General features: G+C 43.0%; 2 protein-coding genes across 2 annotated transcripts; one reads left to right on the top strand and one right to left on the bottom strand.

Annotated features, from left to right (window-relative positions):
* The first annotated feature begins 4,387 nt into the window (after window positions 1-4,387).
* mrpl18 (mitochondrial ribosomal protein L18) lies at window positions 4,388-5,975 on the top strand. The gene is made up of 4 exons (XM_056282424.1): window positions 4,388-4,638; window positions 4,884-5,052; window positions 5,208-5,442; window positions 5,629-5,975. The coding sequence occupies exons 1-4, from the start codon at window positions 4,539-4,541 to the stop codon at window positions 5,704-5,706; spliced, it is 582 nt and encodes a 193-aa protein (XP_056138399.1). The 5' UTR covers window positions 4,388-4,538; the 3' UTR covers window positions 5,707-5,975.
* A 970-nt stretch (window positions 5,976-6,945) lies between these two features.
* On the bottom strand, window positions 6,946-22,357 carry si:ch211-203d1.3 (protein phosphatase Slingshot homolog 3). The gene is made up of 17 exons (XM_056282416.1): window positions 22,144-22,357; window positions 21,183-21,287; window positions 19,775-19,812; window positions 19,467-19,653; window positions 16,775-16,890; window positions 16,487-16,555; window positions 15,310-15,375; window positions 12,876-13,058; window positions 12,677-12,770; window positions 12,239-12,367; window positions 11,940-11,986; window positions 11,650-11,796; window positions 11,041-11,241; window positions 10,540-10,747; window positions 9,877-9,963; window positions 9,628-9,723; window positions 6,946-7,845 (listed from the first exon to the last, which is right to left on the bottom strand). Exons 2-17 carry the CDS (start codon window positions 21,228-21,230, stop codon window positions 7,687-7,689), a joined length of 1,875 nt encoding a protein of 624 aa, XP_056138391.1. The 5' UTR covers window positions 21,231-21,287; window positions 22,144-22,357; the 3' UTR covers window positions 6,946-7,686.
* Window positions 22,358-22,413: the final 56 nt, after the last annotated feature.

The following is a 22,413-nucleotide window of genomic DNA, read 5'->3' as shown; positions in this document are numbered from 1 at the left end:
CTATGATGTTACATTATAATTGTTATTTTTGTGTAATTTGTGCATTTTGTGCACCTATTGCATGTCTGTCCACCTTGGATGAGTGATTCCTCCTCTGTTGCTCTTCCTGAGGTTTCTCCCACATTTTTTTCCTAATAAGGTTTTTCTTGTGGAGCTTTTACTCATTCGGGTCTAGGATCCAAGGTTAGAGGGTGTCGTATGTCATATATTGATGTATGTTGTAGTGGTTGTAAAGCCCTTCAAGAGTACCTTGTGACTTTGGGTTATACAAATTAACGTAACTTGACTTTAATCAGAATCAAAATCAGAATCATGTTTATCGGCCATGTAGGTTTGCATATACATGGAATTTGACTTCAGTTTCGTGGCTCTCTCAGTGTACTTAACATAGAATACCAACACTACAACACAAAAATCTTCAGATACATACACAAGGGATTGATACAGGCGAAATCTACTACTACCAGTTTCGGCTGCTCCCGTCAGGGGTCGCCACAGCAGATCATCCGTTTCCACCTCATCCTGTCCTCTGCATCTTCCTCTGTCACACCAATCACCTGCATGTCCTCCCTCACCACATTCATAAACCTCCTCTTTGGCCTTCCTCTTTTTCTCTTCCCTGGCAGCTCCATATTCAGCATTCTTCTCCCAATATACCCAGCATCTCTCCTCCGCACATATCCAAGCCATCTCAATCTTGCCTCTCTTGCTTTGTCTCCAAACCGTCCAACCTGAGCTGTCCCTCTAATATACTCGTTCCTAATCCTGTCCTTCTTCGTCACTCCCAATGAAAATCTTAGCATCTTCAACTCTGCCACCTCCAGCTCTGCCTCCTGTCTTTTCTTCAGTGCCACCATCTCCAAACCATACAACACAGCTGGTCTCACTACCACTGACACTCTTCTCCAACCACTCCACCCTGCCTGCACTCTCTTCTTCACCTCTCTTCTGCACTGCAAACAGTGAATAATACAGTTAATTGGGAATAGCCCTTACTTTAAAACAGAAGCAACCCAGAGGCCTGGGATCAGCTGCCTTTACTGTTCATCCAGAAGCCCATGATGTGGACTGGCGATGACCTGATTTAATCCTAGATGTGATAAAGGGTGTTGGGTCGAATCTCTTTAAAGGGGGTCCATTAAGAGCCACAAAAAGGAGCGATGAGAGGCTGTTTTTACGCAACCTATTGCAGGTCTTGCCATCAGTATTATTAACTGCAGAAAACCCCCTCTCACACTCAGATGAGGTGGGAAGGTATGTCCTGATTGCTGTACAAAGCTTTTCCAGCGTTTTTTGCCAGGTGCTTTATCTTGTAACTTCCAGTCGCAGGACTCCTCAACTGCCTCTCTGGCTGGTTCGCCAAGTGTTTTAACAAGTGCCCATACCTCGTTTCCTCCATACAGGATCAATGCATTGCGGTCCTGTGGCCAAAAGTGCGTATCCAGAGGTTTCAGCATCTGGACAAGGTCTGATTCTGGTATTCGCTTTGTGAGACTGTCAATCACAGATTGATAAAACTGGATCCGGTTAATCTTGCCCCTGCCCTCAAGGAGTTCAACATCTTTAAACAGGCCCTGGACGTGCGCTGTTCGGCCTTCAGTGTAGATTTACCCCCACTCGCTTTCATGGCTGTCAGTATATCAATAGTCTGCTGAATGTGGCGACTGGCATCCACTAGAGACATGTCTCTTTGCTGAAGTTTCAGTGAGAGGCCCTGCCGCTCACAGAGGATGTCTTTCATGCAAGCCAGATCCAGTAAAACCCAGTTTGTGTGAGGTGTTTGTGTAGCCCCAGGAATTTCTTCCTCTCGGCGTCACTGCGAGATGCGTCCTCGCTTGCGGTTTTGAAGTGGCGCGCTAAAGCAGGGTAGTTACTCCAGACTGCTTTTACAGTATTAAAACTACCCGCCACCCACCTGATGTTGCATATCTGTCCGATTCTCAAAATTTGCACGTTTAGATCTGCAGCTGCTCCCTTAAGCAATCTCGCGTCCTTTGCGGACTGGTGGTACAGAATACAGTTTGGAGATTAAAAAAAAACTCGAAGTGGTTACATCCAGCAACCTCTTTGAGAGAGTCAGTGACTGCCAATTCAAGGCGGTGGGCCAGGCAATGTATGGACTGAACGTTTGGGAAATCGCGTTAAGCCTTTCCAGTGGTTTTGCCGGTGAGAACTGAAGCCCCATCTGTGGCGATGCTGATGGTGTTTCCCCCCAAACCCATAATCTAATCCCGTGTGGTGAAAGTTCTGTCTCAAGATGTTGTAAATTGATTCCGCATCTGTGCCCCGTGTCAGTTCTGCAATGTCTAAAAATACATTGTCCACATCTCCTTTTTCACCCACATCACATCTCACGTATATAATTAGATAAGCACGTCCGCGTACTGTGCTTTCGTCAATGGTGATGCTGATTTTTGAACCGACCTCTTTAATATTTGAAACAAACTTCTTCCGCATTTGCTGTGCAATATGGCCCACAATTGCGGCACACGGGTGATCCGACTTGTGTACAGTGCCTACTTTTGCGCCATTGAGCTCCCGAAGCTTCGTCAAAGGAGGGAGCTTTTTATAAACCGGCTTTTTCTTGGCCACCGTATAGGCGGATCTGAATGAAGTCGCTGTTTCTTCCATTAACTTGGAATTGGTTTCGGGTACCTTGTTTGGCAGAATCTCCTTTTGCTTGGTTGCCGCGACTTCAGCTGCCCTTTTGTGTGCTATGTTATCACGATGTTTGTAGATTTCTTTGCGCAACTGGTTCTGTTCAACATCGGCCTCTTCCTCTTTCGAGTTGTTACCCCCATCTTTAGCTTCTTCTGTAGGCTTGTCCTGCGTTGTCACACCGGGCGTTGGCGGGTGTGTTTGTGCTGACAGCAATCCCAGCAGGTGTAGCATCAGCGTCGGGTGTAGAAGACGCCTTTTGCTCGGGTTTCTCTTCGATTGGCTTAGATTTTTTTTTTTAGTTAATCCAACATTTGCGACTAAACTCCCTCGTTTTCTTTTTGACATAGCTATCTGTATGCTGACTACAAAATAGAAATGAATAATGGCGATTCGGCACGCAGGCTGAGTGGGACTAAGAGTTTTTGTTTTTTTCTGATTGCGCCGCCACGCTTCGATGCTGATGGCAAGAACTCCGTGCACGGGGCGTCCGGGTAGCGTATTCCGTTGCCTACTAACACGAGGGTCGCCAGTTCGAATCCCCGTGTTACCTCCGGCTTGGTCGGGCGTCCCTACAGAAACAATTGGCCGTGTGTGAAGGTAGGAAGCCGGATGTGGGTATGTGTCCGGGTCACTGCACTACTGCCTCCTCTGGTCGGTCGGGGCACCTGTTCAGGGGGAAGGGGAACTGGGGGGGGGGTAGCGTGATCCTCCCACGCGCAACGTCCCCTTGGCGAAATTCCTCACTGTCAGATGAAAAGAAGCGGCTGGCGACTCCACATGTATCGGAGGAAGCATGTGGTAGTCCGCAGCCTCCCGGATCGGCAGAAGGGGTGGAGCAGTGACCGGGATGGCTCGGAGAGTGGGGTAATTGGTCAAGTGCAACTGGGGGAGAAAAAAAGGGGGGGCAAAACAAGAAAAAAAGCATTGCATGCATGCCGGTATCCTTATTAAAAATGAATTAGTGATCCTCATGTATGAATCATGCATCAATAATAGCCTAATTTTACACATGATCGCCGCTCTGGTGGCCGAGCGGAATAAACCGCCGTTCTTGCAACCCGCTCGTCATGTGGCTGGGAGGTTCGTATCCCAGACTCGCCGTAACCGGTCACGGCCAGAGCGTCCACGGGGTAAGGCATGTATTAGGCCACCCTTACCCGAGGGGTAGTGGGTGTAGATCGGTGTAGTGTTCGGTGATTCGTCGTTCTCCAGCGACCCCTCTGGCCCACCCGGGCGCCTGCAGCCAAACAACTGAAAGCGTTCTCCCTACGCCTCCTTCGCGCCTGAAGGTGATGCAATCCACGCGAGGCTTCAGCGTGTAAAAGAGCGAGAGCAACCGAAACAAGTTTGAAGGAAGCTGGTGTAACGACTATCTCCTTCCTGAGGAAACGCGAGCCAGGGGAGTTATTCGACAAGAGTTCCGGCCATATGCCATTGGGTTAATCGGGTGGGATAAGGGGAAAAACTAGAAATACATTTATTAAAAAACATTTCTTTTACACATTATCCATGATGAAGACACAGAAATATTGTCAATATTTTAGAGACCCCCCCTCCCCCCAAAAATTCACAAATCATGTTTTCAGGGGAGCTCATGTCTTATTAAGGGGAGCCAAGCTCCCCTGGCTCCCCCGTAGTTCGCGCAAGTTGTACTTAACGAATAAAGTAAACGGAACCTTAGACCGATTGCAGCATGTTCCTTTCAGTGCTACCTTCACTCAGGCGCAAACGGATGTTGTCTGAAAGTCAAATATGGCGCTATGCGCGTTAAGACAAGTATGATTAGCGCAATATAATTTTCATTAAGATCTACAGTTTGACCGTTCGGCATTGTAACGATTTACCTTTTTTTATGTGAGGAGAGAAGTGCCGTGGAAATGGCACTTGTGGGCAGATTAACTCGAAGTGTGCGGCTGCTGTTGGGTCAAACGCAGCGGTGCCAACAGATTGGTGCTGTAAGTCAGTCTTTGAAATCAGGTAAATTTAGCGTAATGTCAATTAAATTACACATTTAATAAAAAATACTCTATCTTAGGTATTTTTGATGTAGTATGTCACCTTGTCATACTTTTCGGTGTGTTATGCCCGACACGTAACGCTTTGTCCCTGACAGAGCTTCACATACTGGCGTCATGCTTTTGCCAGACTAGGATCAAACAAATGTCCTAGGACCCCGATGTGTGTTCACAAATTCAGTTACTCATACTGGGTTTTGCCCTCAGTGCGATGTTTCAGCCAGGTAGCCGTCCAGCCCAAGCCGATTGCTGAAGACGACGAAGCAGTGAATCCAACCTTTGTCAACAGAAACCCACGCAACCTCGAGCAAATGGCTCTAGCATTAAAGGAAAGGGGATGGAAAACAACCTGGCCCCACAGACAGTTCTACCACAGGTGTGTGTACGCTTTTTTTGGGGGGGGGGTCCTTTCAAAAAGTATGAATGTTCTTTTCCTCTCTACACTGTTACTTGCCCATCACTGCCCCCCCCCTCCCAGTGTGCGCTGTACAGAATTTGCCCTGTAAAGGCCCCCCCTCCTTGTCATTTTAGGTTGGTGTTTTCTCGTACCCAACACCATGTGACTGCTGAAGTGTTTTCCAACAATTCTCCACTCCCGGTGCTCTCCTGTTCGACCAAAGAATGGGCTGTGAAGCAAGCGTTACCTACCACAAATTGTGTGGCTGCGTGCCAGGCAGTGGGTGAAGTACTGGCCCACCGCTGTCGTCAGGCCGGCATCACTAGGATGGTGTATAGGGCTATCCCCTGGCAATATCGCGCTGACTCTGTGAGTGCAAGCAGCAATTTCTTTGAGAATAAAATACCATACGATGCATGCATACAGAAATAGGTGTCTACCTCATCAATCTAAAATTATTTTCCCCCCTCATTTTGTACTCTTTGGTGTACATTCATATTACCACCTACCACTGTCTAACATGATCCACACTTCTTTGTCCATTGTGTTTGATAGGTCCAGTACTTCAGGAAAGCAATGATAGAGGGAGGAATCATCTTGAGTGAACCAAGAAGAAAATACATCGGGAACTGAAGTATTTTATGTTGTATAAAACTATTTCCTCTGTAGTCTTTCTTTTTTTTTTACATTTTGAACTCTTGCAAGACATCAGGTCGGTTATGATGCTATTTAGCATATATATATTGGCAGGAAGGAGAAAATAAAACTGAGCTTTGCTTAGTCATTAGCTGAAATCCTTTTATCTGTCCCTGTCCAAAGTAAATATGTTGAGACTGTTCTATGTAATGTTTGAGTGAAATCATTTCCTCCAGCATTTAACTAGGAAATAAATAAGGTGGGGAAAATTATTGGTCTTTTTATGATCATTTATTTGTTCACTCATACAGTGATGGCTGTAAAGAATGTGATCGAGCACTAGAGTTCAACATGACCGGAATACATAGAAATCATTGGTGAGCTATAGAATAAAATTCACGGATCAATTTGATCACGGTACAGCACTGAAGTGGTCTCAGGCAGTGGCAATGGTGCATGGGGAGGGACAATAAAGTGCACAATAGCTAAAATGGTGAGCATACTGTAAATTCAACTCACTGCAGTGCTTAGCAAGGACAAACAAGTGGATAACAGAACCAAAGCAATCAAATTGAAAGGAAAAATAAAAGTGAATAATGAATCTGATCAATTACAACACCACTTTGGCACTGAGTCACCCTCACAGGTAGGCGACTGACAAGTACAAAGGTTTGATAACAGGCACCTAAATTACCTGTTTATATGTTAAAAAATGCACAGTAAGTTTATACTATGTAAAACATTAGGACAGCATATTGCACCCTTATGAAAATCCACCACCTGGTTGTGAATACAGATTATAAATACATTGGTCATAGTGTGATATCAATCTCTGGCTGAAGGCACTCATACACAAGTACAATTTTTATGTCGCCTTGATAAGGAAAGTAAGATGTTAACCACCCTCCCCTCCAAAAAAAAGAAGATATATATTGCAGTACTGCTGCTACTTACTGCATCCATCCTAACCTGGAAAATATGTTTTAAAAGCTATTGAACACCTGGAATCCATTACGTACTTGTCATACTGATTTGAAAATTGTTAGATCATTTTCAATATTTTTTCAGCAGATTTTCAATTTTAAACTCGCCTTGACACACTGATACAATACAATGTTTGGCATACAGACTTGTGCCATGAAACTGGTCCCAACTCATTCCACAATGCACAAATTCTGTATATTAAACTCTCCCATTTGTAAATACATATGTCCTCAAGAAAGAAATGTAAAATTGATACCTAAGATCAAATATGTGTAAAAAAATAAAAGACTGGCAGCATACAGCATTGAATTAGCAAACGGAAAAAAGTACATTAGAACTGTAACTGCATAGATTGGATCAGCTGCTAGTTCCATGCCAACAGTTCACGAAGTCCAATTATTTGTATGTGCAAACTTACTCAGCTAATAAAAATTAATTCTGAACAGGAATGAATATGGAAGGTAAAAGAGAGGTTTGGCTAAGACACTAAAATGGAGATTTTTACATCCATGAGTAGTAGTAGGATACATACTAAAAGTAAAACAGAAGTACATAAATGTACATACCTCAACATTTCAACAACCAGATAGCTTACACACTATGGTCACATTGTTGATCTGGTGTCAAAATACTGCTGCAGTAAAAAAATCATTTTACAAACAAGAGCAAATAATGGAGCTTTGAGGTTCTGAACAGAGCTTTACAATAAAAGACTTGAAAAAAAACTGAAACTTGCATCACAATTGAATAATCTAAAATGCAAAGCCACACAATACAGTATCAGAATAAATATCTTGGCATGTGTTAACCATATCTATTGAAGCAGTCGCATAAAATAATCTCTTCCTATTGTCTCCTACAAGAGAGTTTTGTTTTCTGACTCATTTTATTTCCCATCTTGTATGGGACACCCTCTAATTTTTGTTACTTCTAACCATCTCTTGAGGTCTTCTGGCCATTTTCATTCTTTCTCTCTTTTTTTTTTTAACTGCCTTATGACTTCCCTGCTCCATCATCTGCAAGTGGTTTTCCAGCCTCTGTCCAACTATGTGGTTCAGGTGAAATGTCCACACAGGCTCTCTGGTGAGTCAGACCCCTTCGGCCCTGGCTTCGTCTTCGCTGTCCTGGAGATCGTGTTGTATTACCAGGCAACTAGAACAGAAAAAGTAGAGTGAGAAATAAGTCAATAGTTTTAACATTTAAAAGACATTATGAAGTCAGTCAATCCTGCATAATAAGGATTTACAGGTAGCAGGAAACAAAATATAAAAAAAAAATACCTGGGCAGATTAAAACATCATGAAATCAAAACAGAACAAAGATACGGCTCAAAGAACTACGCAAATGTTGAATTCTGTTTTTTAGATGGCTATGAACATAACTGATTGTGTGAGTACAGCACTTAACCTTTAAAACTACACACAAGACAGATGACAAAATATTTTCATATTTAAAGTATGATTAAATTATCTAATAAAAAGTTAAGTGTCTATGTTGCACGTTGCCATTTTCACTTTGTTCTAAATAACCATCCATCCATCCATTATCCAAGCTGCTTATCCAATTGGGGTCGCGGGATGCTGGAACCTATCCCAGAAGACATTAGGCGGCAGGCGGGGAGACACCCTGGATAGGCTGCCAGTCCATCACAGGGCCAATACATTCATACTAGAGACCATTTAGCATGGCCGATTCACCTGACCTACATGTCTTTGGATTGAAGCTTCTCCTCTGAGAAGGTTCTCCTCTTCTCCTTCTGATCCTATAACGTATTTGTTAAATATGATCCAGAAACATCTCACTTTGGTAATAACATTAAGAGCCAAGCATGGTGAGACTTGTTTGTTGTGCCAACATACAAAACATAGTTCCACATTATCTAATAAATTAATAACAAATAAATAACAAATATAATGATCAACTTCAAAGTTTATCATACAATAAATAATAAATCATAAACAAATAATCGTACAAAAAATGTTCACATTGTTGCAGGCTACTTTTTTTGGTGTCCTTATGCTGACTAATCTAGCTAAATGCATTTGGCTTTTTGACAAGTCATGTGGACAGTAAGACATACTATGTCAAGGCACTTTTTTGTGATGCCTGACCCACACACCAGCTAGCTGAGGTCTATGGTAATGGCGTTTCACTCAGTAGTTTCATGCAAGGATTTCTCTGACCTCATATTTTAAAGATGTTTGAGTGCCCTAAAATCTTTCATATTACATTTTTAATAGGAATACATGCCAAGTTTTGTTAGTGAACCGAGTTTTTGAATGAGGTTGAATTATTATAACTGCGCTGCGCGGTGGCACACTGGTTAGCGCGGTTGCCTCACAGCAAGAAGATCCAGGGTTTGAACCCCGGGGTAGTCCAACCTTGAGGGTCGTCCCAGGTCGTCCTCTGTGTGGAGTTTGCATGTTCTCCTCATGTCTGTGTGGGTTTCCTCCGGGTGCTCCGGTTTCCACCCACAGTCCAAAGACATGCAGGTCGGGTGAATCGGCCATACTACATTGCCCCTAGGTGTAAATGTGTTGGCTCTGTGATGACCTGGCAGCCTATCCAGGGTGTCTCCCCGCCTGCTGCCCAATGACTGCTGGGATAGACTCCAGCATCCCCGCAACCCTCAGAGCAGGATATGCGGTTTGGATAATGAATGACTGAATAATCATACTATGTTGCATGTTGCCGTTTTCACTTTGTTCTAAATAACCAAATCAAAAGAAAGCCGTCATGCCACCAATAATATGCACATGTGCAACTTGAGTTTATAGCAGTGTTATAAACCAGTTAGAATGCAAAGGTTGGGAAAGAAAGGACTACAGTATGGCTTTTAAAGCACTGGGGAAATAACTGAGCAATGCAAGCTTCAAACTGTTTATTTTCTCCTCATCCTCTGTCCCTTCCTCTTTAGATCGTCCTCTAATTTACCTGATCGAGCCCTTTGTTGCCATCGTCTAGTTCACTGATGGACTGCATGAGCGAGAAGAGGTTCATCCTGCTACTGCGATTAGGACTTTGAGAAGCCTAGAGGTGAGAGGTAAAGAACATGGAGAAGATGTGTAATAAAGGAGAGGAACATGTACAGAAGGGAAAAAACGAGGAACAGGAACAGCTACAGTCAGACTCAGATGACAGTGTAAATTGGGACACTGAAGTTATGTATGACAGCATGCTCACTTTGTCCTCATCGTGTATGGTGATGATAGGATTACAGGCCATGGGTCCTTCAGTGGATCCTGCATTGGGGGTGAGGTCTTCAAACACCTTGGTGTTTGCGTACATGAACACATGATGATAATTGGGATAAAAAGGACAAGGAAAAGAGGATAGTTAAAAAAAAAAGGTGTAAACTAGCGTTTATCTCACAGTTTTAAAGAGTAACACCACCCCCTGGTATCAGCTGTGCTTTGGCCCTTACTCTTTGAAACATGCTCAGAGGTCTGTGCTACAAGAGCAAACAAGAATGGGGAGTGGTTTGTTAGGATCAGACACTGTCTGGTCCATGAGATCAGTAATATTTATATATGTATTTTTTTATTTACACATATTTGTCCTGTCTGTTGACAACTATTTGGATGCATAAGCATGGGGGTCTGCATGTCTATAGCAGAGTTTAGCCAGCAGGGATACACAATATTGGCAAAGTTATCGCTGTGGGTATTATCATATTTGCACACAAGAGATTTCATCCAGGATTGATGACTTCCATTGAAATGAGGATATATTTTAGCTTTTTCCCCTCAATAAACATTATTTAAGCATGTTGTTCAGTTACTCTTTTAAAAAGTACTAAATAGATTCCTAACGTTCTCAGTAATTCAGTGATATTTCTTCTTTCACCTCCTCATCCCCAACGGCATCACTCTTTTCATCTTGACTCTCAACTTTCTCTTTGTCCTCATCATCAGTCCCCTCATTGTCAATTTCATCATCTTCCTCCTCTCCTAGGCTCTCTCCTTCCTCCTCCTCCTCCTCTCTTTCCTCTTTGTGCATTGACTTCTTTTGCTCTCTGGACTTTCGCCTCCAGAGTGCACTGTGGCGCTGCTGACTGGAATGAAGCAGTGCAGTGTAAGCAAACAGTTCTCACGTAAGTGCACAGGTAGATACACCCCCCTCCCACACACACACAAACTTATTCCCACTCCTGATTTACATACACAGAAAAAAAAATCCAAATCCCTTTCCTGTATATAAAAATAAACAGACTTAAAACTGGAATGAGCTCGATATTAAATTCATCTTTCTGCCAGAAGCAATTTGTTGGAGCAGGTGTCCCTTTTATCTAACACATCTTGAAATTGAGCTTTTCATTTTCATTAAAGTCTGACTGCAATTTCTGACCTAGCGTTGAGGATCCCGTTGTAGGTCTGGAGCTGCTTCATGAAGCCATCATTGGGCTTGACGATGGGTCGCCGCTCCCTGACATAGCTCAGGGCCACCTCCAGCGGCCAGTGCTGCTGCTTCATGGTATAGGCTATCACTGTGGATGCAGAGCGCGACACGCCCATCTTACAATGCACAAGCACCGCCTTCTCTCTTTTCCTGGGGAGTCAAGAGAGATACGTTTTATGGTTTTAAGGGGAATTTTTATCCTTCTACCAGGTAATGGAAAAGAGTATGGGTAAGGCAGGGGAATGGGGTAAAATGAAAAGAACAGCACATTAGCATACATTTAGTTTAGTTAGCAGATTCTCTGCTTTGTAGTTATAATTCAACTAGAAACCATGACTCTTTGGGGAGGTATTTTGTATATGTTTGCTGTGTTGACAGCGAATTCAAACAACTTGCTACTGTGAATTTGAGGCCCTTCATGTAGCTGAAAATGATCTGCAGACAAAGAGGAAGTACTGCAAACTGCTAAAGTGGCCATCGCTGCTAGGTAGCAGATGCTCTTGTTCTTAAACCAACTCTGAGAAGATGGAGACAAGGAAAGAGGAATGCAGGGTAAACCTGGCAATGTTGATGAAGTTGAATGTGTCTGTCCAGTGGGGCAGCAGGTCAGTGGCCTCAACATCATACACTCTGATGTTCATATAGGTGAAGGACTCTGGGAAAAAGTTGTCAATCTCTCTTGTCACATTCAAGATGTAGCCCACACTGCAAAAACATATGACAATGATTGCAGTCATTGACGTTAATAACTAATAATTTATCATTTTACAATGACAAAAAAAAAAAGTGATGTAAAATAACAAAAGCACTAAGAGGCACATAAAAGTGGCACAAGTAAATAGACCAACTTGTTTTTCTGCAGCTCCTCAAAGTTGGCTGCATTCCACTCAGAGCCCTGAAACCACAGAGAGATAAAGAGAAAAGGAGCTATTACAAAAGGGCTTGGAGGAGAAGAGGAAAGGGCCCGGAGCTCTTTTTCGTCCTTATCACTGTAGACACAGGACTCTCGCAAAAGGGGAAGTATGAGTCACATGACCACATCTTCGAGACAGGACTCTTCCGACAGTTTGCCAACCAAAGCTCAATGCAAGGCTACTCGCCAAAGCATTTAAAATGGGACTAACTTTGTAGTTGAGAAATCACTCACCAGGTAAAGGTAATCAAACATCTTGGAGGGTTTGTCCATCTGGGCCATAGTGACCATCATCTCGTTGTCAATGAACTCTTTGTAAGACCTCAAGTCAAATCCTATCCTGGACTCCATAGAACTGCGTACCTGGAAAAGCAGAGAACAGTTGGCCCTGACCTTCATATTCAGTCAAGCTTCCCTTCATTTTCTCTCTTCTGTACAAAAAGTTTCTAGATTTAATCTAAATCTTCCTTTACAGAATTGTATCCAGTTCTGTCATCTTTTTTCTCAACCTTTAATTCATCCCTCTATGACCTCTCCCCCCTGCATCTGCTAAGGACTCAGCTTTTTCACAACACTTGTCATTAATCTACAGTAGTGGGGCCAGCCAGCCAGCCAGCCAGCCAGCCAGCCAGCCAGCCAGCCAGCCAGCCAGACAGACAGACAGACACACACCATTTTAGACGTGAGGTTCTCCAGGTCTTCAGTCCTCATGATGTTCCTCAGGTGCTCTTTGATTAGCATCTCTTTAGATACTCTATCCGACAAGCTGCTCAAATCAGATGAAATCAATTTTGAATACTAGTGGGCAACAGAGGGACAATGGGGGAAGGAAAGAGGGAGAGGGGAGCTGATATCAAGTACACACACGCACCTCTGTCCATCACTGTCCCTCCGGACTGACTCCAGGTCTGTCATGGCCTCCCACTCATTGAGACAGAAGCGGTCAGACTCAATGTGGTGGTGGTAGTGCTGGGACCAATCCAGGCCACAACCTGGAATCACTGCCCCTTTGACCGCCCGCTCGCAGCAGCCATGCAGCGCCTGCAGCACTGACCTAGGAGAAAGAGGGGTGGGGGTTGAGGATCCATATCTGTTGTTGAGCATGGTAAAAAGTCTCTGAATAAGGGGGGGCGTCCGGGTAGCGTGGCGGTCTATTCTGTTGCCTACCAACACAGGGCTCGCCAGTTCGAATCCCCGTGTTACCTCCGGCTTGGTCGGGCATCCCTACAATTGGCAGTGTCTGCGGGTGGGAAGCCGGATTTGGGTATGTGTTCTGGTCGCTGCACTAGCGCCTACTCTGGTCAGTTGGGGCGCCTGATCCTCCCACGCACTATGTCCCCCTAGCGAAACTCCTCACTGTCAGGTGAAAAGAAGCCGCTGGCAATTCCACATATATTGGAGGAGGCATGTGGTAGTCTGCAGCCCTCCCAGGATCGGCAGAGGGGGTGGAGCAGCGACCAGGACAGCTCAGAAGAGTGGGGTAATTGACCAAGTACAATTGGAGAGAAAAAAAGTATCTGAATAAGAGGCCACAGAGGTGAAAGATGCAGAAAGCTACTAGTACTCCTTTTGGCTGCTCCCATTAGGGGTCGCCACAGCGGATCATCCGTTTCCATTTCTTCCTGTCCTCTGCATCTTCCTCTGTCACACCAGCCACCTGCATATCCTCCCTCACCACATCCATAAACCTCCTCTTTGGCCTTCCACTTTTCCTCTTCCCTAGAAGCTCCATATTCAGCATTCTTCTCCCAATATACCTAGTATCTGTCCTCCACACGTCCAAGCCATCTCAATATTGCCTTTCTTGCTTTGTCTCCAAACCGTCCAACTTGAGCTGTCCTTCTAATATAAAATATAATCGTTCCTAATCCTGTCCTCCTTTGTCACTCCCAATGAAAATCTTAGCATCTTCAACTCTGCCACCTCCAGCTCCGCCTCCTGTTTTTCGTCAGTGCCGCTGTCTCCAAACCATATAACATAGCTGGTGTCACAACCATCTTGTAAACCTTTCCTTTAACTCTTGCTGGTACCCTTCTGTCACAAATCATTCCTGACACTCTTCTCCACCCACCCCACCCTACCTGCACTCTCTTCTGCACTCCCGTTACTTTGGACAGTTGACCCCAAGTATTTAAACTCATATGCCTTTGTCACCTCTACTCCTTGCATCCTCACCATTCCACTGTCCTCCCTCTCATTCACGCATAGGTATTCCGTCTTGCTCCTACTGACTTTCATTCCTCTTCTATCCAGTGCATACCTCCACATCTCCAGGCTCTCCTCAACTTGCACCCTACTCTCACTACAGATCACAATGTCATCTGCAAACATCATAGTCCACGAAGACTCTTGTCTGATCTCATCCGTCAACCTGTCCATCACCAGTGCAAACAAGAAATGGCTCAGAGCCGATCCTTGATGTAATCCCACCTCCACCTTGAACCCATCTGTCATTCCAACTGCACACTCACCATGAAGGATGCAGAAAGTAAGTACAGAAAATATGTAATAATAAAAAAAAAATCTTGAAGCCTCAGTCCTTAACGTTTCTGACACCTATTGTGATACTGGTAACTGTATTGGTGTTTGTCCATTCAGATTGTCAGAGAGCTGTTTCAAATGAAGCAGAGTAACCAGTGCTGTTGTGTCAGCACCTCCCCACAGCAAAAGAAAAAAATGCATGGTTTAATCTGGGTTTTAGCTCTTGTTGTGGTAGTATCTGTTGGTAAAGATCTTCTACGAGCTTGGTCCATAATAGCTGCTTGTTAGCTATGAAAACTTGAGTTTTTCTTCATTTATTTGAAGGTAAGTTTTTGGGATTGTAGCTTTAAGATGTAGGGGCGAGAAAAGTCATGGGATTGTTGGGCAGTGGAAGTGGATGCGATGCGCTGGATATATGAAGAATGTCCCCAAGGAAATTCCCGATTATACACATATGACTTATAAAAAGAGTTGATTTTCTCAGAATTTCCGCACGATGCTACTGAAAGAAATGTGATTAACAGATTTTACAGTTGCTCATTATCAACATATCACCCAACATACTATGGGTGATATGGATGAGGTAAAGGTCTAATAAGTGGTATTCGACCATGTGCCATGGAGGGCCACGTGTATGCAGGTTTTCTTTCCAACAAACACCACACCAGATTTTACCGATGGGGGGGGATAATTGAAATCAGCTGGTAGGTTTGCTTTGAGAAAAACTGCATACACATGGCTGAATATCACTTATTTAGCTGAAAATACAATGCGTGTTTCTTTTTCTTTTTTTTCAATAACTGGGCTGTCAGTATTGGACCCACCACATGGTCTGTATAGAGACGGGCTTGAATATCCTTGTCTCCTCTGCTGAGGTCACAGTAAAACCCCTGGAGAGAACAGAAAAGAAAAGGGATAGAATAATCAGAGGACAAGAATGGCCAAATCACGGGAATGAGGAAATACTTATCTCAGTAAGAAGCTTCAACAAATGAAAACACAAGGAAAATGAAAAAAATTCAAGTTGAATGTAACTGAGAATGAAAAGGTTCTGTAGCTAAATACATGTAAACATGAGAAAGTGAGGGTCAGACAGATAGAGAGAGAGAGAACAACAGGAGCTAAACAGGAGGTGAAAGCAGAAAATATGTGCATCAGAAAGTGTGGATCTGCATTGCTTGTTGCTGAGACATGACCACTGATAAAAGTATCTTCTATCAAACTGAGTCCCAACACATGAGTGCCTTTTCCACAAGATCCCCTTATAAAACAATAATAATAGTGAACCCAGGATATCACTGGGCCCATGCTATTAGTTTACTCTCAGTTCCAGTTCTGAAATTGTGCTCTCCTTATGCATATTCTTCTCTAAAGACAGCTGAATTCGAAAGCTGAAGTGTTACCAGATTTAGCCCAGTCTTGACATTTACTTTCCCTCTAGTCTGATCTAAAAAACAAAAACAAAAAACACCATCATTTAGGCATCAAACAGACCCAAAAGTTAAACTAGCCAACTAAAAATGACTGACTGTAGTCATCCACTCCTGGTTAAGACAGATATGTCAATCCTTAATAATTAAAATAATCCACCTTTGACTTGACACTATAGCATAGTAGAAGAGGAAAAATAAAACAGAGCTTGAAGCCAGGCAAGAGAGAACTAGAAAAAAAAAATACTTGGCTACTAGGTTATGCAAGCCTATCAGCAGGCCTTAATTCTCTAACATTAACAGACATAGACAACTATTAAAGTATTTAACTCTGTACGAGGATACCTGGTGTATATGTTGACATAGAGAGTGCCTGAGGCTGGAGCCAATGTAATTTACAGGGAATGATTCAACTCCGTAAACAAGCATATTTCTCATTTTTTCATATTGTCTCTGGCTGCAGTCCCAGACAGCAGTCCAACAGCGCCTGTGCTCCAACTCCACAGAATCCTCAGAAGGCCACATTTGCTTTGAATCCCCACTTCATTCCCCTTCCCCGTTTGTTTCTTACCCATCTCCATCCAGGTACACTTGTGTGTCGCTCCATACTGGCAGAACCAAGCCAATGGTGCAGTGATCACTGAAAATGAGAAAGGAAATGAGACAGGAACCAAGAAAAGAAAGAATACCAACGAGGGAGGAGGCATGACAGTATATTTTACTGGTATGTATCAACGGAACCTTATCCTATGCAATCACCGTGAGACAGTACACCAGCATCTTGATTACATACATGCATGCTTGCATTTTCATGTGCGCACGCACACACACACACACACACACACACACACACACACACCTGTCTGTGCTGGTGAAATCCATGCCTAGAAGAATGCTCTCATGTTTGTTGTTGAGGGTGGAGACAACAATGAGATACCTTACTCTGACGGGACTGGCTGACTCCAACTGCACTGCCTGTGTTACAGCATGCAAAAAAAAAAAGAGAGACAGGCCGAGGGGACAGGATGGAATGACAGAACACAGGATGGGGTGTTCCAAGAGAGGGACAATAGAGGATGAGGTCAATGAGCGATAGGTCTGTTGACATTCATATATACACATACTATATCTTAGTGCTGAAATGATTAGTTGAATGAGAGAAACTCAATCAATTAATTGATCATGAAAATAACTGTTAGTTGCAGCCTTAATACATTATAAGACACAGACAATCATGTGGGCCCTGAAATTAGAGAAACGGATGATGAAATAAAATTATGTGGAAAAATACAACTAGATAATAGTAAAGCGTGCCCCTTTCCCTTTTTGACAACAAGCATTGAGATGCCATTGAGCAGAACATGTAACCCCTAATTTCTCCAATGAAGCAGCTTCATAGCAAACAGGAGAAGAGGAATGTTGTTATGCCAGGCATCTACAAGGTGTGAATGTGCTTTACTGTGTGAAGCTCAAACAGGGCTTTGCTGGAAGGGAGAATATGTACTCGGTAAGCTTTCATGGTAAACATAAAAATCTAGAAATAAATAACCATATACACCAAACACTGGGAGCTGTTCAGAAGTTTGAAAAGCGAGCCATTAATTCCATTATTTAAGACTGTCCAAAATATGACTTAGTGACAAATTACTGTTAAGGAAGCGTTTGGCAAGGTTCAAGGGTGAGAAAATGGCCTTAAAAAAAACAACAACAATCAATCCCAAATGGAATGTAACTTTACTGATCAAATTTGTGGTGTATAAGCATTTTATATATATATATATAATATATATATATATATACATACAGTGCATCCGGAAAGTATTCACACCCCTTCACTTTCCCCACATTTCGTTATGTTACAGCCTTATTCCAAAATGGATTAAATTCCTGTTTTTTTCTCATCGACCTACATACAATACCCCATAACGACAAAGCGAAAAAGGTTTTGTAGAAATTTTTGCAAATTTATTAAAAATAAAAAACTGAAAAATTGCATGTACATAAGTGTTCACACCCTTTACTCAGTACTTGGTTGAGGCACCCTTGGCAGCAATTACAGCCTCAAGTTTTCTTGGGTATGAAGCTACAAGCTTGGCATACCTATATTTGGGGTATTTCTCCCATTTTTCTCTGCAGATCCTCTCGAGCTCTGTAAGGTTAGATGGGGAGCGTCGCTGCACAGCTATTTTCAGGTCTTTCCAGATATGTTCAATGGGGTTCAAGTCTGGGCTCTGGCTGGGCCACTCAAGGACATTCACAGACTTGTCCCGAAGCCACTCCTTCGTTGTCTTGGCTGTGTGCTTAGGGACGTTGTCGTGTTGAAAGGTAAACCTTTGCCCCAGTCTGAGGTCCTGAGCGCTCTGGAGCAGGTTTTCATCAAGGATCTCTCTGTACTTTGCTCCATTCATTTTTCCCTCGATCCTGACTAGTCTCCCAGTTCCTGCTGCTGAAGAACATCCCCACAGCATGATGCTGCCACCATCATGCTTCACCGTAGGGATGGTATTAGCAAGGTGATGAGAGGTGCCTGGTTTCCTCCAGACATGACGTTTGGAATTCAGGCCAAAGAGTTCAATCTTGGTTTCATCAGACCAGAGAATCTTGTTTCTCATGGTCCGAGTGTCCTTTAGGTACTTTCTGGCAAACTCCAAGCAGGCTGTCATGTGCCTTTTACTGAGCAGAGGCTTCCGTCTGGACACTCTACCATAAAGGCCTGACTGGTAGAGTGCTGCAGAGATGGTTGTCCTTCTGGAAGGTTCTCCCATCTCCACAGAGGAACGCTGGAGCTCTGTCAGAGTGACCATCGGGTTCTTGGTCACCTCCCTGACCAAGGCCCTTCTCCCCTGATTGCTCAGTTTGGCTGGGCGGCCAGCTCTAGGAAGAGTCCTGGTGGATCCAAACTTCTTCCATTTATGAATGATGGAGACCACTGTCGTCTTTGGGACCTTCAAAGCTGTAGACATTTTTTTGTACCCTTCCCCAGATCTGTGCTTCGATACAATCCTGTCTCGGAGGTCCACAGACAATTCCTTTGACTTCATGGCTTGGTTTCTGCTCTGACATGCACTGTCAACAGTGGGACCTTATATAGACAGGTGTGTGTGCCTTTCCAAATCATGTCCAATCAATTGAATTTACTAGAGATGGACTCCAATCAAGATGTAGAAACATCTCAAGGATGATCAGTGGAAACAGGAGGAACCTGAGTTCATTTTGAGTGTCATAGCAAAGGGTGCGAATACTTATGTACATGCAATATTTCAGTTTTTTATTTTTTAATAAATTTGCAAAAATTTCTACAAAACCTTTTTCACTTTGTCATCATGGGATATTGTGTGTAGATTGATGAGAAAAAAAAGGAATTTAATCCATTTTGGAATAAGGCTGTAACATAACAAAATGTGGGGAAAGTGAAGGGGTGTGAATACTTTCCGGATGCACTGTATATATATATATATATATATATATATATGTGTGTGTGTGTGTGTGTGTGTGTGTGTGTGAGTGTGAGTGTGTGTGTGTGTGTGTATATATAAGACCTGAGACCCTACCAGTTTGATGGTATCCTCTGGTCGGAGTAATGATACCATGGCGTGCAGGTGTCTGTGGCCTGTGCCTGAAGCCCCTCCCCCCAGCTCCAAAGGCTCACTGTGAGTGGGCGACAACTCTTCAGGAGGTCCTGCCCTCTCATCCCCTTCAAGCAGAAGGACAGCCCCCTTGACCAGGGCAAAGCTTTCCCTGGGGGAGAATCATTAGTAAATTCACTGCTCTGGAAACATGATTAAGTGTTACCAAAAAAATGGTAGTTATTTCAGTATAATTGTAATAAAACTCAACATGTACATCTGTGTACTTGTACCTTTTCTGAAGTCTTCCTCCTCTAGGGATGACTTCATCCTTAGATGACAAATGAAAATAGATAACAGCTTAACCAATTTAACAAGCCTGTAAGGCAGGAAATAATCTTGGAAATTCAAAAATCCTATCTATAACAGTGTGTGTGCTGAGATAGGCATCATTAAGCTTAGATATATTTCTCTGTATATTATAATCAGTCAAGGTTTAATTTCCTATTTATTCTTACAGGTTCCGATATCTCAGATGTTTGGGATACTAGAACATAAGTGCAGGTGTGTATGAACAGAAATAGGTTCAATAACTTCTCTGGTGAAATGTGCAACAGCAAAGATAAGGAGTAGTGAAGGGCCAATAAAAGAGAGAGAAACACCCCCTCCCCCCAAAAAACAAACAAACAAACAAACAAAGAGGGATTTGGAATCAGGGAAAGGGAGACACAAAGGAAGAAATATAAAGTGACAGAACAATGACAGAATTAAAAGGGGGAAATATAAAGAAAGCAAGAGAAGCGGGGGAGAGGGGAGTAGCTGCTTTATCAAGTTCAAGGTGAGACAGTAAGATTACCTGTTATGCAACTGACAAGTCCAGACAGAGTTGAAAAAACAGAGGAAAAATAAAAAATGTGGGCAGGGGGCAGGAGAGGAAATGATGGGGATTTTAAAAGGAAAAGAGAAGGAGAGAAAATGAGTTAACAGAGTTTTAAGACTCAGAGACAAAATATGCAAAGATGTAGACTTGGATCCAAGGTCAGGGTGTTGGGGTTTAGCTGTAGGCAAGAAAAATGTCACCTGGTCATTTCCACAAAAGGCCAACACAGCACCAGAATGGCCATACACTGTTACGATAGATGGGAAAAAGTGACAGAATGCAAGAAGAGCAGATAAAGTCACAGACAAAGGATAATAAGACTGTGTGTACGTACATATATTACTCAATTTGTTGTAAAGAAAAACACACAAGTGGCAGTAAGGGTTTGGGTACGAGAACTAATTAAATGTTTTAAGTGTCATTATTTTGATTTGGGCATGTCTGCGGCACATTTGCTTTCCAGCTAGGGCCTACTTTATCACAGACCATCAATGCTATCTCGGCACTGACAACAATTGAGAAATAAAGCAGCTTCGGAAGTACACTGAAATAAAAATACACCCTCTAAAAAAAGGATCACTCCTCCCAGTTAAACAGCCATGGGCAAAGATTGTTCTTTTGTCAGAGCTAACAGGGTTATGCATGGGTGATCTATTAAGGCATGGTCAGTATATCAAATGGCTTAGTGTAAAAAAAAAAAAATATCAGGGTGGTATATGATGTGCAGTGAAAACACAAATGGTAAACAAGAGTAGATAGGATGAAAGATAAGATGGCTTGCTTGTTAGGCTGTTGTAAAAGGTGGGCGACATGGGACTCACCGGCGCTGTAGAGATAGACGGGGTCCTATGCAGTGTCAACAAGGCCATCACAAGACACGATACCACCGTTCCCTGTCTCCCAACCTGCTGCTGCACACAGGCTCTCTGCAGGTGAACACATCAAAGAACCACCACAGAAAGACAGACAGAAAAGTCTGTCTCAGTCCTTAGTCCTCAGACAAAACTCCAGACTTTTTTTTTTATTTACTGAAACGATATTAGCTGGTAGGGCTGGACAATAATTCAATATCATCATTTAATCGTTTTTCAATGGTATTGTAATGAAATTCAGATATTGTCATACCGTGATGCACAGTTTCGTTGTATACTGTGTATAATGATAACGAGAATCTACAACCTAAAATTTCCCACAAAATGAGATCTGGAATATTTGAGAGGGTGTTATCAGAATCAGAATATCACATACCCAGTTTCCCCGATGGGAAACTGGGTATGTGATAAATAGTTTTGGTTTGTTCTTTACATTACCAAACAGTGAAATGTGATTAACCTCAGTTGGATTCTTAAACATGGTATTTATGTAAACAGATGTCATGTGATTAACCTCAGTTGGATGCTTAGCTATGGTATGTGCATATATGTAAACAGATGTCATCTATCTATCTGTCTATCTCGTGTAAAATTCGTCATGGTGGTTATATTTTCCACGTCGCCCTGCACTAATTAATAACAGGTGCCATTATAACGCTGACTTGTTAGATAGATGGGCTGTATGTAACTAATAGGTTTAACTTTAGCGGCTGTGCACCATATAATCTTGTAATCTCTATCCTCTCATGTTGACAGTTGCAAAGGCCAACTTTTGGTGTTTAAACGTATCGGTTTAAATTTCATTACTGATTGACCGAAGAGAAAGCTTGGCACCGACTGTATCGTAAACCAAAACCATTTTAAAATCCACCCCACCCTCTCCAAGAGAGGAAAAAAAAGGTTTTCTCACCTTTTACAGCGTGCCTCCCCAATCCTATTCTCAGCCTTAACGTCTGTTAGCTGTGTTCAATAATAGCGAAAGCAGGCCGGCTCTGTGTCGGCGTCTTCGATTGCTGCTGTCTCAAATTAAAGGACGAGTTTCGCAGTACAGCACCTGGGACTAGGAGTTAAAAAAAAACATTAAAAAAAAACAGGAGGGGACATTTTAATCACACCCTTTTGGATTTGACGGCATCGCACATGCGCAGTGCCATTTCCTTATTCGCTCGTCACTTTACGC

This window comes from Lampris incognitus, chromosome 1 (assembly GCF_029633865.1).
Source record: "Lampris incognitus isolate fLamInc1 chromosome 1, fLamInc1.hap2, whole genome shotgun sequence".
Classification (NCBI taxonomy): Eukaryota; Metazoa; Chordata; class Actinopteri; order Lampriformes; family Lampridae; genus Lampris; species Lampris incognitus.
The sequence above is the reverse complement of the archived record's forward strand: the minus strand, read 5'-3'. Positions and strand labels throughout refer to the sequence as shown.